The sequence below is a fragment of the Eupeodes corollae genome, chromosome 3 (assembly GCF_945859685.1).
Source record: "Eupeodes corollae chromosome 3, idEupCoro1.1, whole genome shotgun sequence".
Taxonomy (NCBI): domain Eukaryota; kingdom Metazoa; phylum Arthropoda; class Insecta; order Diptera; family Syrphidae; genus Eupeodes; species Eupeodes corollae.
In genome coordinates, this window is record NC_079149.1 from 128,815,824 (window position 1) to 128,830,386 (window position 14,563).

General features: G+C 37.7%; 1 protein-coding gene across 1 annotated transcript; it reads right to left on the bottom strand.

Moving 5' to 3' along the window:
* Positions 1-6,337: 6,337 nt before the first annotated feature.
* Positions 6,338-7,933, bottom strand: LOC129949970 (uncharacterized). The gene is made up of 2 exons (XM_056061721.1): positions 7,646-7,933; positions 6,338-7,577 (listed from the first exon to the last, which is right to left on the bottom strand). The coding sequence occupies exon 2, from the start codon at positions 7,575-7,577 to the stop codon at positions 6,888-6,890; it is 690 nt and encodes a 229-aa protein (XP_055917696.1). The 5' UTR covers positions 7,646-7,933; the 3' UTR covers positions 6,338-6,887.
* Between the last annotated feature and the right edge of the window lie 6,630 nt (positions 7,934-14,563).

Genomic DNA, 14,563 nt, shown 5'->3' on the forward strand with positions numbered 1-14,563 from the left:
TTTCCGTTGTTTTTACCAAACATTAGTGTTTTTGAATATGGGCAACACCCCGCAACAAAGTTTGTCATATACATATATTATTTAATTTCTGGATATGTAAAACAATCCTGCATTTTAGAACCATTCACAAGTTTTCACCTAAGAAAAAACAAAGCATTTGAAAAAAAAACTCCTTTCAAGCGACCATAACTAAACATTTTCTATGTATATTATTCCAGATGACTCTAATTCCACCTTGTCTCTGACCAGCAAACAGCTGCATGAGTTGGTAAGAGGAAGCTCACAAAGACTCCTTGACGGTAAACTTAAAAAACTTAAAGATTTTGATAAAAAAATGTATGGATATCACAAACTGTCGCCAAGAGAAAATAGATGAACTTACAAAAATTAGCAAGGCGTTCAAAGCAAACTATAAACGAAGATGGCAACTCTGCAACTGCACAGAAAAGCGTTTCTTGAATGAATGCAGAGTGGCTTAGCGAAGAAGTAACACTACCTGTACACTTCCCGAAAAGTCTAAAGGTCTCCCAAGCAATGAGTTCGGGGAATCAAGTGACCGAACTAAACGTCGAAAAACAGAGGAACTTCGAAATAGTGTGTCTTTTGATGACCTGACATACGCAGCACAGATGAGTCAACGACCAGCGGGAAATATTGATGTCGCAAAAGTGATGGAGGTTGCGACCCAAACTCCAACCAGGGCTATGAAGTTCCGGAAAGCAGCTGCGATTGGCAGCTGATTCATCAGGCCAACAAAGATATATGTATGTATATCCGTGCTATACCTACGTGTATAAAGCTAAACAGGATTGTTACCCACCAAAAAGCGTAAGTGAGACAGTTGCCGAAATGAAGCTCCAAGATTTAGTAGATCACACAACATCACGTTTATATAATTATTTGGAACCACAGCTTAAACAGTGCCTTGAGGCCAGTGAAACAGATTAAAAGCTCATATACAAGTGGGGATGCGTTGGGTCTACTCAAAGCCTGTATAAGCAGAAAATCGAAGATGACGATAATAGTGATGCAAATATATTTTTGAGTTGCCTTGTACCTCTTCGTCTCAAGTATGAGAGCCAAATCTAATGGCAAAACATTCACTCTTCATCACCGAGATAGTGCAGACCAATACGGATTTGTTTTGTGAAAGAAAGTAAGGACCAATGAAGAAATCGAATACTTTGAAAACCAGGCCCAAAATCTTCAAGCAACAAAAGTAACCGACAATTTAAGAGTGAACCATGTACTGCTTCCAACAATGGTCAATGGAAAAGTGTGTAACGCAGCTACGAATACTGCATCTACATTGAGTTCGGCGTGCAAAATCAAGTTTTTCTTTGTCTGCACTGCAAAATAACCAATATTTTATAACGGCATTTAGTTATCCTGATTTCAAACCCTCGACTTATAATTTATCCATCAAATTAAGTTTTTGAAAATTGGCCTAAAAAATGTTTTCTTTTAGATGTATTTAAATCATATACATATGTGTCTCCCTCAGTTCCTAGGAACTTTAATAAGATGACTTATCTTTGCATTTCATTTGGCTGTATATGAAGTTTTGAATTTTAATCTTATTCTTTTGTGGTTTTAAAAAATAAGTTTAAAGTTAATTTCTGGTGCATATTGCAAATTCCATCGTCATTTTCAGATCTGATTAAAACCTACATTTTGTAAACCTTATTTTTATATTTTTTTTAAACATAATTGTTTAGTACATAAGAAAAAAAAAAACTTAAACCATTTTATCTTTCTCCGAAAACCCGAACTTTTTATTTTAAATAGTCTCTAGTACCTAAAAAATGATGTACATACCAATAAATTATGGCCGGGAAAATCTTTAAATACTCGAATTTGGAATTTTATTATGTAAAAGAGTTTTTGTAAAAGAATTGATGATTTTATGCTAGTCAAAACTTCAAACGCGTTTACCATAACACTGTGTTTTTATAAGTTAGCCGTAATTTGTCTCATAAATCAACTCATTGACTTGAAAATTTGAATAAACATACTTTGTAAAATACATTCTACGTACTTCTTTTTTATTTACTTCAGTTCTTATATATACTCGTATATGAGGAGTATAATTTCAAAACTCTTTAATTTCTCTTTAGAACTTTCAAAATGGAAAACTACACTATTTTACTAATTTTTTTTTTAAACTAATCTATTCCCATACAAACTCATTGGTTTTAAACTCTGAGAAATAAACTTAAATTATTTAAATCATTAAAAAAGTTTGCTTTCTTTCAAAACTTCTTTATCTCAAAATAAGAATAATCAAAAGCCAACTATTTCAGTCGTTGATTTTAAAAACTTTTCTTTTCCAAATCATTTTTTTTTTATAAATAGTAGGTCTGCGTTTAAAGTTTAAAATCATAGGATATACACTCATCGCCACTTGAATAGGACACCCTGTACACTCTTTTTACTTTGTTTATAACTCAAAAGCGGAAAGATAAAATAATTGTACTTTCCCCGTTATCTTTTTGCAACTCTTTTCTTCTTTCTCTATGACAAATTGCACGTTCTGGAAAAAATCCGTTATATTTTTTTTCTACTTTATATTAACTTTCGTCTAAATTAAAGCAATATTTTTGTGCCACTTGAGTTGAGTAGGCCATTCATTTAGCTTAATCGTTATCTTTGTCAAGCGGAATTGTATTTTTCGTTGATCGAAGGACCGAACTATTTTGTAAATTTCGATTGTTTAATTAAAAAAAAAAACCTAAAATGGGTAGAGGAAAAGTGTTGACCGAGGGGGAAAAGAGGACAAATCAAAGCATATAAGGACGCTGGCTTATCTAATGCCAAAATAGCTAAAAAAATCGAGAGAATCTGACATGTTATATCCAAATTTTTAAGGTAATGAGTTTAAATATGGGAAAAACATGAAAGGCCGCCCACACAGTGTGCTTACTAATGAGAAAAGGTGACTTATATTAAGGAGAGCGTCAAATTCTCACAACTCTTTGGCAAAAATCAGGAAAAAATGTGATGTTAAAGGAAGTCTAACAACCTTGTGTAGTGTTATTCCGAAAGCTATAAACACATAAAAATACTTATAATCAAGAAGAAGCCTCCCCTTAACCCAGTTCGAAAAGAGCAACGCCTCAATTTTTGCCGCGCACATGTTACCTGGACTTCTGAGTGGCATCGAGTGGTCTTCTCCGATGAAAAAAAAAATTAATTTGGAAGGCCCCGAAGGATATAGCTTCTATGTCCATGACCTCCGCAAAGAAACTCATTATTTGGACCGGCTGCATAGCAGAGTTGGAGGTGTAATGGTTTGGGAGTTATTTCCAATTATGGCACCTGCAAACTACATTTTGTGTCAACGACAATGAATGCGTTGTCTTACAATGGTATATTGAAAGAAGCCTTTTCATACTTTCAAACCCTTTTTGAACCTCTGCCCTAAATTTATCAACATGAAAATGCGCCAATACACACGGCCCGGGTAGTTAAATCGTATATACAGAGCCAAAATATGGAGATATTAAGCTGGTCGTCCTATTCACCGGACTTGAATATCATAGAAAATGTTTGGGGAATGGCTGACATGTCAAGAATACGGATCAGGAAAACAATATTTAACTATATCCGAACTAACTCAAGCCATCGAATTGGCTTGAAGCTCGATTTCACTAAATTATTTGGACAGTTTGTACGCATCCCTTTCAAACAGTATATGTTAAGTTTTAAAGCTCAACACACTATTTAAACATTTTTATTTGTTGAATAAAATACTCCAGTTGCTCTAAAATGGTTTTTATTAATCGTCCTATTCTAGTGGTGCGAAATTTGGACCTCGAAGTTTGCCTGTTTTTGATCAATAATTTTTCATTAATACTTAAATTCTTATTAAATCTTTTTTCAGGTAGAATAAAAACAATTAACTGAAGTTAAGAGTAAAAAAATAGGTCTCTAGCATGTTTGGTTTGGGAACTATGGACGATAGAAAAAAACCCTAAGAGGTGTCCTATTCATGTGGCGAGGAGTGTACATGGTATATGGTTTCACTCAAAATTGGAAGAGAAGAGTTTTGAAATGATATCCTTCATGTAATCAAAAAATTCACTTGATAACCTTTATGATAAACCTTAAGAAAGTAAGTCTTATTCCGGTCATGGATCCTAATAAAAAGAGACGCCTTCGAAAAATGCTGAAACGCCATTTTGAAATAAATCGCTTAAAAAATATTAATATAGAATCTCGTTTCTGTAATCTCAACTTATTTTGTAGGTTTTTTCAAATACTAGATTAATGTTAAATTAGTAAAGAGTAATAATGAATATTTTTCGAAAATATTAATATTTAGACTGAGATTTATTGATTTGGAAAGTCGTAATGAACTGCATAAAAAAAGGACTACAAGAACTTACTTTATCTTGAAAAAAACCTTATGTGTGTAAATAGATCAGTGTGAAGGTGAAGTCAGAATTGTACAATGGCTATTAAAACTCTTGGAATAAGTATAAAAGGTTTCAAGTTACAAAACATTGTCCATATCGACACCACAACGACATCTCCTTCAAAAAAAATTGAAGGAGATAAAACCTGGACCAAGTGCCTTCAAGGAAATCAACGGCCTCATCGGTAGGAGAAAACCACTGCCAGAAGTCATGATGAGCAACAACATCGAGATACCATCAACGAATGACACTTTGAACAGAATTTCGTTCCAAAACCAAGCTTTCCTCAACGAAGTAGAAACCTCCAAACAATTTGACGACAACTTCAAAAAAATTGAAGGAGATAAAACCTGGACCAAGTGCCTTCAAGGAAATCAACGGCCTCATCGGTAGGAGAAAACCACTGCCAAGAGTCATGATGAGCAACAACATCGAGATAACATCAACGAATGACAAAGTGGAAGCTTTTGTCAAACACTTTGAACAGAGTTTCACTCCAAAACCATCAACGGACCAAGCCTTCCTGAACGAAGTAGAAACCTCCAAACAATTTGACGACAACTGCAAAGCCGATGAACCAGCTAATACCCATGAATTCTGCAATCCTGAGGAAATAGCTGAGATCATTAACAACTTGAAGCCAAAGAAGTCAGCTGGAATGGACGGGATTTCCAACTATATCCTGAAAAGAATTCAGAAAGTTCTTACGATAATCTTGACTACTTCCAAAAAAGTGGAAAACTGCCAAAGTAGTGGCAATTCCGAAGAAAGGCAGCACCAAGGCAGTCCGACGTCACCGCAGCTCTAAATAGCCACCGAGCCACAGTTGGATGAATGTAGAGAAAGCTTTCGACAGCGTATGGATTGAGGCCCTCATCCATAAGCTCCGAATTTTTAATATCCCACTGCCAATAATACAAATTTCCTTTTTTTTTTCTTTCTTTCAAAACCTTCTTCGTAGAAAGAGATAGTTTGCAAGTCAACGATTAGAGACGTTAAGGCTGGAGTCGCCCAAGGATCAAAACTTGGACCGTTCCTCTGCATCCTGATGATATCTGACCAGCCAGTGCCAACGGATTGTGAGAACCTGCTGTTTGCGGATGACTTACTCACCTATTCGTCCTCCACGTTCCCTACGATCGCAGCCCGAAGGGTAGAAGCACACACAAGCAGACTCTACGAGTATTACCAGAAGTGAGGAATAAGGATAAACACCTCCAATTCGGAACTGGTCTGCTTCCGGAGACCCGTCACCAACAACAGCCACTGTAGATCGGCGGCAAAGGCGCGAAACCTTGATCTGACGTTTCTGGATGGATCAAGTATAAAAGCAAAGAAGAACACCAAATATCTGGGAATACACTTGCATTAGCTGCTACGCTTCAACCCACACTCTAAGACTGTGATAACGAAAGCCAACATCGCACTCCATCGAGTTCATCCTCTTCTGAAGACAGGATTGCGTAAACCAACGAAACTGTTGATATACAGCTGCTAAGACTGGTTATCACCTACAATTTTCCCATATGGCTCACCATATCAAAAACTTAAAGTCTTCAAGAGGAAGGTACTAAGGATATACACTGATCTACAATTCGACCGTCAACGACAGAAGCACCATAACAATCGAAGAGTCTACGAAGAAGCTGAAATCAAGCCACTTGACCAGTTCTTTGCACAGGCAGCTGATCACCAAAGTCGCTAGTCACCCTAAAAATTAATGAGAAGGATGACCAATCAGGAACGACACCCGGACCCGAAATACCTTTGGGGTATGGATATCTTGGACAATCTACCTACTGACGACGACTACGTCTCCAATCATCTTTCAAGCGTAAGTCGCCCCTATAGTACATAAGTAAAAACGTTCCCCAAAAAGTTATTTAAAAACACCCATTTCTCATAAATAAAAATTCAAGTTTTTTTTAAAATGTACTTTAATACTTTTTAATTTTCAATTAATGGGTAGGTATAATTTTTTTAGTATTCGAATGTTTCGTGTTCAAAAGGCTTTTCAAAAAAGTGTCAATTAGTTTTTATTTATTTTTCTATTTTATAAAATGTTCGCCCTTGTTATTATTATTACACGCATTTTTGTTGTTGTTTTGTTTTTTTAATATTGCTTAAAATACATCTAATTTATTTTTTAAGATCAAAAATTACAAATCTTATTCATTTCTTATTCCCAACAAATTGTTTTAAAATGTTCATAATATAATCAAATAGGTACACAAGAATTAAAAAATGAAAAACTATGAGTATATAAAGTTCTTTGAATAAAATATAATTATTATTTATAAATGAGGATTATTAGTTGCTGTGTGCTTGTTGTTAAATGGAAATAAATAAATCGAACGGCAATGTTATAATAAAAACTATTTAAAAAAGAAAAAAGAGAGAAAGAAAACTACAGCTAGGTACTTTTCCGGCGGCGGTGTAGGATATGCAGGAGTAGAAAAAAACTACCTACTAACAAAAGAATGGAAGTGTACTCCTGGCAGAAATAATTTCAACATCTCCATGTCTAGGACTGTGGCTACTTCGCATCATCTCATTGCACAGATGTCTACCTGATGGACCGGTTCGGATTTTTGTTGCAACTGTCTTAACCATACCCTCGGATTCGTCGAGAGTTTTTAGGAAACATCCCTTGCATGTGGGTAGTACTTTGCCACCTAACTCCAGGCAATACGAATAAGTTTTTGTTCTTAATTTCTCCCTGTCAGCGTCTAAGTTTCGTGGACGATTGGATTTCTTATTGATGACTGTTATCATGGACGCAACATATTCGGCTCGTTTCTCGTAGGTTCCCAGGGACCAGTATTCATTGAAGATGGCTTGTTGCATTTCGAAGGTGAATCTGGTGTTGCATTTGGCACGGCATTCAGTGAGAGGAACCACCTTCTTGGCAGGCACGAGTTTGCCAGCGCTGGTCACATAGGCTTGGCCACTATTGCGACAGGCTTTTCTTAGTTGCTTGGATGTTCGAGCGCTCTCATCCAAGCTGGACTCGAGACTGGCCTCATTTTCATTGCCATCCTCGTCGTCATCGTCGATAGTTATAGACTCGAGAGTTTCATGGTTCGAATTGTCGCTGGGTGGATCGGTTATGCCCTCGTTACAAGAGAAGTCATCTTCTGATGTCGTTATATATTTCATCTGAAAATCATGGGCTTTAGTTTTCGAAACAACTAGAAAAAGCAAACTATCTATAAATAATTTTGTACCTTTGGGAATAATGCAAATAACAAAGTGTTTTTTTTTCTATGTTTTAATAATCAATTTTCAGGGTTTTCAGTTTATTCAATTAAATATTATAAAATACAGTTAACTAAATTATTAAATTGTAATTTTATTGAGATTTGTATATAGAAAAAAAAGTTATAAACAATCTGCTGTCTCTTCAGCTTCAGTTCTTTTTTTATTTTTGGTTTTTCTCATTGACAGATAAGAAAAAATCAGAAATGGAGATGGAGAACGCTAACGAAACCAACGACCGAAGACGACGACGGAAGGAGAGATAAACAAAGAGATAAATTCTCATTTTTGTGTTGAATTTCTATTTATTTACTTTTCTGAAATTACAAAGTAAACGCTTTGAACCAAAAATCAAGATGTAGTTGTAAATGCATTCAGCTGCCTGTGGCGGTAATAAAATTAATTAGGTGTGGTGAGTTCAGATTTGAAATAGAAAACGGAAAATTTATAGTCCAGGGAGGGAAAATTGAAATAAAAAGGGAAGAATGTTTGAAAAGTTTTACAGAAGAAAAGAGCAGATAGTTGAAAGAAATGAGTAGTTCTTTTTGGCAATAATAATTTTAAACATAAAAAAAAATGTTACTAATGTGTACCTAATGCATTTATTTTCACAATGGAATGTTAATTGATATACTAAAATTGTTAAGTGTTATACAAGCCTTAAGCTTGTCTTTAGAACCAAGTCGAAAACCCGTTTTTTGCGAAATTATCTGTTTTCGTTGAGAACCTACATCGAAAACTCAAGTTTTCCCATATATTTTTGGTCAACATCAAGTTTTCGTAAACCACAAGTTTTATAAAGGGTGATTTTTTTGAGGTTAGGATTTTCATGCATTAGTATTTGACAGATCACGCGGGATTTCAGACATGGTGTCAAAGAGAAAGATGCTCAGTATGCTTTGACATTTCATCATGAATATACTTACTAACGAGCAACGCTTGCAAATCATTGAATTTTATTACCAAAATCAGTGTTCGGTTCGAAATGTGTTTCGCGCTTTACGTCCGATTTATGGTCTACATAATCGACCAAGTGAGCAAACAATTAATGCGATTGTGACCAAGTTTCGCACTCAGTTTACTTTATTGGACATAAAACCAACCACACGAATGCGTACAGTGCGTACAGAAGAGAATATTGCGTCTGTTTCTGAGAGTGTTGCTGAACACCGTGAAATGTCGATTCGTCGCCGTTTGCAGCAATTGGGTATGTGTTATTCGACCACATGGAAGATTTTACGCAAAGATCTTGGTGTAAGACCGTATAAAATACAGCTCGTGCAAGAACTGAAGCCGAACGATCTGGCACAACGTCGAATTTTTAGTGAATGGGCCCTAGAAAGGTGGCAGAAATTCCGCTTTTTTATTGACAAATTTTGTTCAGCGATGAGGCTCATTTCTGGTTGAATGGCTACGTAAATAAGCAAAATTGCGCCTTTGGAGTGAAGAGCAACCAGAAGCCGTTCAAGAACTGCCCATGCATCCCGAAAAATGCACTGTTTGGTGTGGTTTGTACGCTGGTGGAATCATTGGACCGTATTTTTTCAAAGATGCTGTTGGACGCAACGTTACGGTGAATGGCGATAGCTATCGTTCAATGCTAACAAACTGTTTGTTGCCAAAAATGGAAGAACTGAACTTGGTTGACATGTGGTTTCAACAAGATGGCGCTACATGCCACACAGCTCGCGATTCTATGGCCATTTTGAGGGAAAACTTCGGAGAACAATTCATCTCAAGGAATGGACCGGTAAGTTGGCCACCAAGATCATGCGATTTGACGCCTTTAGACTATTTTTTGTGGGGCTACGTTAAATCTAAAGTCTACACAAATAAGCCAGCAACTATTCCAGCTTTGGAAGACAACATTTCCGAAGAAATTCGGGCTATTCCGGCCGAAATGCTCGAAAAAGTTACCCAAAATTGGACTTTCCGAATGGACCACCTAAGACGCAGCCGCGGTCAACATTTAAATGAAATTATCTTTAAAAAGTAAATGTCATGGACCAATCTAACGTTTCAAATAAGGAATCGATGAGATTTTGCAAATTGTATGCGTTTTTTTTTTAAAGGTCTCAAGCTCTTAAAAAACCAATTCAAAGTTGAACTAAACAAACAAACCTTTCGAAACATTCAGCGCTCAAATTAATGTAAACAAAACAGTTAATGGCTGCTATTAAAATAAATATTTCATTTTCAAATAAATTTGGTCGTGGTAAGTAATATTATTTAAACAATCCTTACAAAATAAGAATTATTGCTTTTTGTTTTTTATTTACAGAATATGGAAGGGAACAAAAGGAAATTTTGGGGGAGCTGCTTGGCAACAAAAAAAAAAATACCGAGAATAAAAGCGGATCTTTAAGATCCTCCAGAGTTTCAAACGCTCTTTGTTAGGCGAGGAACGGGAATTCACTATGGCTACTGGCGTGACGACCCAAAGAACGAGGAAGACTTGCTCATAGTTCGTTAAGTCGTTTCTAAGGGATACTTCTTCGAACTCCTAACCACAAATATGTTCTTCCTGGAGAAAGACTTTCCGGTAACTCCGTTTAATCATAAGGGTTCGGGAGATACGAGAAAGTTTATAAGTTCATTTGTGGAGGAGAATAGGTATGGAAGAAAAGATGGACAGCGCTGTCAACATCAAGAAGATCCTCAGTGCTTTGGACATAGTCATGGAGAAATTGCAGCCCATCATAAAAGTTTCAGTGATCGCTCTGGATGAGTGAGATTTTGTTACGAATCTGGAACTAGGAATTGACCTTTTCTGCTCCGGCTATAAAAACCTACACGAAATTGTACAGAATCTTCTCAACCCCCCCAATAAGTTGCTCAGACGGCCACAATGTATGGCAATTCTGAAGGCACATTTGGTCAATAGAAGCAATAGTCATAAGCTCAGTATTTTGTATTAAATGGGATAAAGGGTGTCGACGGCAAAGTCAAATCCGATACGGTGGGTCGTGATATATTGGGAGCTTTTAGTATGATAGTATCGAAACGTTTGTTAAACCACTCAATGACGGGATCCCATTAGTTCTTTTGGAGCTCGTATAGATCTCTGTCTTCTTTGAAAATCAACTTGATAAGTACCTTATTTGTATCTTGCATTTCCAGATCCTTTAGTAAATTGCAGAGTTGTTTAAAATACTCATCATCGTTTACTAACATTTTACGTTCCCAAAAAGTGCTGGTACTTACCTGCATAAAGCTCTTCTTTTCTTTCGAAGTTCCAGGATTTGCAAAAGAAAACGTCGTTTTTTTATGATAGAGGTTTGAGATAATGAAGAAAAGGTTAACAAAATCTTCATATTTTGTTCAACTTTCTTTTTATGTTTTAAGATCAATTTGAATTGATTAGAATTCATTTTATTTTCACAAATAATTTGAGAAGAACGAAACTCACAAATTTTTCAATACAAAATTTGACAGTCGGTGTTAAATAAATTTAAATGTCAAATGAAAACATGCATATGTTCGGTGTGAACGATTTTCGGATTTTCGAAAACATTTTGCCGAAAACTCGGTTTTGGGTTTGCTATAAGACCAACTGCAAATTGAAGAACACCAACCACCAGTAACACTGGAGCACTGAAAGTAATTTTGAAAATATGGGTTAAATAATAACGGGAATAGGGTTGCTATGCCCAATTTATACATATTTGAATCCCAAAATCGAAAAAAATCTAATTCAAATTTATTTTTGTTCATAAAAAGAGAATAGACATAAGAATATTGAGTAAATTCACAAACGTCAAATTTTTGTGAAGTTGTTCGGCATCACCGCTTTTTTGTGATGCTGGGGTGGAATCGGCTAAGATGATAATTGACTATCAATTTTTTGATACCATTATAAAGCCATCCAGGAAATACGATGGGATGGGCTGGGCAAAAAGAGGATGAAAATCTGCGATATTTACTATGGTGACTGCTACTACGAAAACCAACGGCGCTTATTTGGATGCGGCTTCGTCATTGGATCCAGACTTAGGCAAGAAGTCTTGAGCTATAGGTGCATCAATGAGCGCCTCATGACCAAACGCATCAAGGCTAAATTCGGCAACATTAGCCTGATATGCGCGCACGCCACCACAGAAGAGAAAGACGACAACACCAAAAATATGTTCCTCGAGCTCCTAGACAAAACATATGAGCAGTGCCCTAGCTACGATATTAAAATAGTCCTGGGTGATTTTAATGCCAAGCTAGGAAGGGAAGACATCTTTGGTGGAATAATCGGGAAAAACAGCCGATTACAGATTTTGCTACGGGGCGAAACGTCATGGTAGCCAGTACGCGTTTTCCACACCTCAACATCCACAAAGGTCTTGGACTTCTCCAGATCAATCTACCGTCAACCAAATTGACCATATTGCTATCGACCCAAGACACACTTTCAGCATCATGGATGTACAAACTTTTCCAGGAGAAAACATCGACTGGGACCACTACCTCGTTGTAGCCGAGGTAGCACTTTGGTTTTCCAGACCCAAGGCAAAACATGGAGGTGCTGGGAGAAGGTATAACGTCAAACGGCTACAATCGCAAGAGATTGCCAGATCATTTCCCGACCGAGTTACTAGTAACCTCTCTCGAAGTTCTCTGCCACCAACAGAATGTATCGAAAACCAGTAGCAACATTGCCAAGATGCAATCAGAGAAGCCGCCTCTGATATGCTGGGTTTCAAGAAGCCACCAACAAGGAACCTCTGGTTTGATGAGGAATGTCGGCAGGCAAATGCAGCCAAACAACAGGCATGCAAAGCGGCGCAGCATTTAAGGACGAGAGCTGCTCATGAGATCTACGAGCAGAAGAGGTGAGAGGAACACCGACTTCTCAGAAAGAAAAAGAGAGGGCATGAGAAGCGTGCGGTCGAAGATGTTGATAGGTATAAAAGCAGGAATGAAGTTCGAAAGTTTTATGAACAGGTGAAACGAAATTCACAAGTCCATAAACCTAGAACCGAAGGCTGCAAAGACGAAAGTAGAAACATTATAGTGGAACAGCAGTCAATGCTGTGGATATGGAAGGACCACTTCTGCAGACTGTATAGGGGCGACTACGAACCGAATCCCGCCGTCAGGCAGGATGATCTATTTAACATAGACCGCGAAAGCCAACAATCCCGTCCTCCCGACTTAGACGAAGCAAAGATTGCCATATCTAAGCTGAAGTCTAATAAAGCCGCTGGAGCGGATGGTTTGAATGCCGAACTCTTTAAAGTAGCTGGTGATAAGTTCGTTTGGAGCATGCACCAACTTATCTGTAAGATATGGTCGGAAGAAAGCATGCCCGATGAATGAAACCTCAGTATTGTTTACCCGATCCTGAAAAAAGGAGACCCTCTAAACTGCACCAACTATAGAGGAATCAGTCTTCTTAACATCGCCTATAAAATCTTCTCTGCCGTAATATGTGAACGTCTAAAGCCCATCGTCAACAGCCTGATAGGTCCTTATCAGTGTTGTTTTAGACCAGGAAAGTCGACAGTCGAACAAATATTCACTTTACGGCAGATCCTGGAAAAAACACTAGAACACCAAATCAACACCCATCATCTTTTCATCGATTTCAGGGCCGAGCTGTATAGAGCCATGTCTAGTTTTGGCATCCCTGCCAAACTCGTCCGTTTGTGCAGGATGACCATGGAGAATTCACGCTTCTCCATAAAGGTTGGAAACAACTTAACAGAACCTTTCGATGTCAAAAAAGGTTTTAGATAAGGTGATGCGCTGTCATGCGATTTTTTTAACATCGTGCTTGAAAGAATAGTGCAGAGCTCACACGTCAACACTAGAGGCACTATCTTTCAAAAGTCTGTCCAATTACTAGCATATGCTGATAACATTGACATAATCGGAAGAACTCAGCGTGATGTCAATGGGGCTTTTGTGAATATTGAGGTTATAGGTTTAACGGTTAATGAGGGCAAAAAAAAGTACATGCTGTCGTACAACACCGACGACGTCTTGGTCAAAACGTCACTATCAACAGACGTAACTTTGAGGTAGTCAAGGACTTCGTCTACCTGGGCTCCGCTGTAGACGCAGAAAACAACACCAGCGCTGAGATCAAACGCAGAATAACTCTTGCTAACCGCTGTTTCTTTGGACTAACAAAGCAATTGAGTGGTAAAGTCCTCTCTCGAGGGACCAAAGTGTTGCTATATAAGACCCTTATCATCCCCTTCCTGCTATACGGTGCAGAAGCATGGGCTGTGACAAAAGCGGATGAAAGCACCTTGGGTCGCTTCGAGAGAAAAGTTCTTCGTGTTATCTACGGTCCCGTATGCATCGAAGGGGAGTGGAGGAGAAGATGGAACGATGAGCTGTACGGGCTGTAACGCGACGTAGACTTAGCCAGAAGGGTAAAAGTCCAACGACTAAGATGGCTGGGTCACGTAGAGCGCATGGAAACCAATGCTCCGGCCCAGAAAGTCTTCGAATCCGCACCCACAGGACAGCGCAGTAGAGGAGGACCGCGTATCAGGTGGCGCGCACAAGTGGAAAGTGACTTCACCCAACTTGGAGCGCGAAACTGGAGAAATCTATCTAGGGACCGAGCTAGATGGAGAAGTTTGTTGGGTGAGGCCCTAGTTCACACAGGACTGTAGCGCCACCTTAAGTAAGTAAGTAAGTTTGAAAATGTAAAATACAAATTTTGTTTTTATATACAAAAAATAAATAATTCAAAATATAATCGGGGTCATATCCATTGACTCAATAAGATTAGTTTTGAAGTGAAGGAAATTCCTACAAAAATACAAACAAATTACCTCCCTACGACCCGCCCCCTCTGGATCCGCCCTTAATTAGTTGTTAGGTCTTTATAGTTAGTCTTAGTACACTTTAACTTACCATTCCTTGAAACTAGAAACAAGAAA

Bases quoted from the DNA above. Each gene is read 5' to 3' on its own strand.
- LOC129949970 (XM_056061721.1), bottom strand. From the start codon at position 7,577: ATGAAATATATAACGACATCAGAAGATGACTTCTCTTGTAACGAGGGC.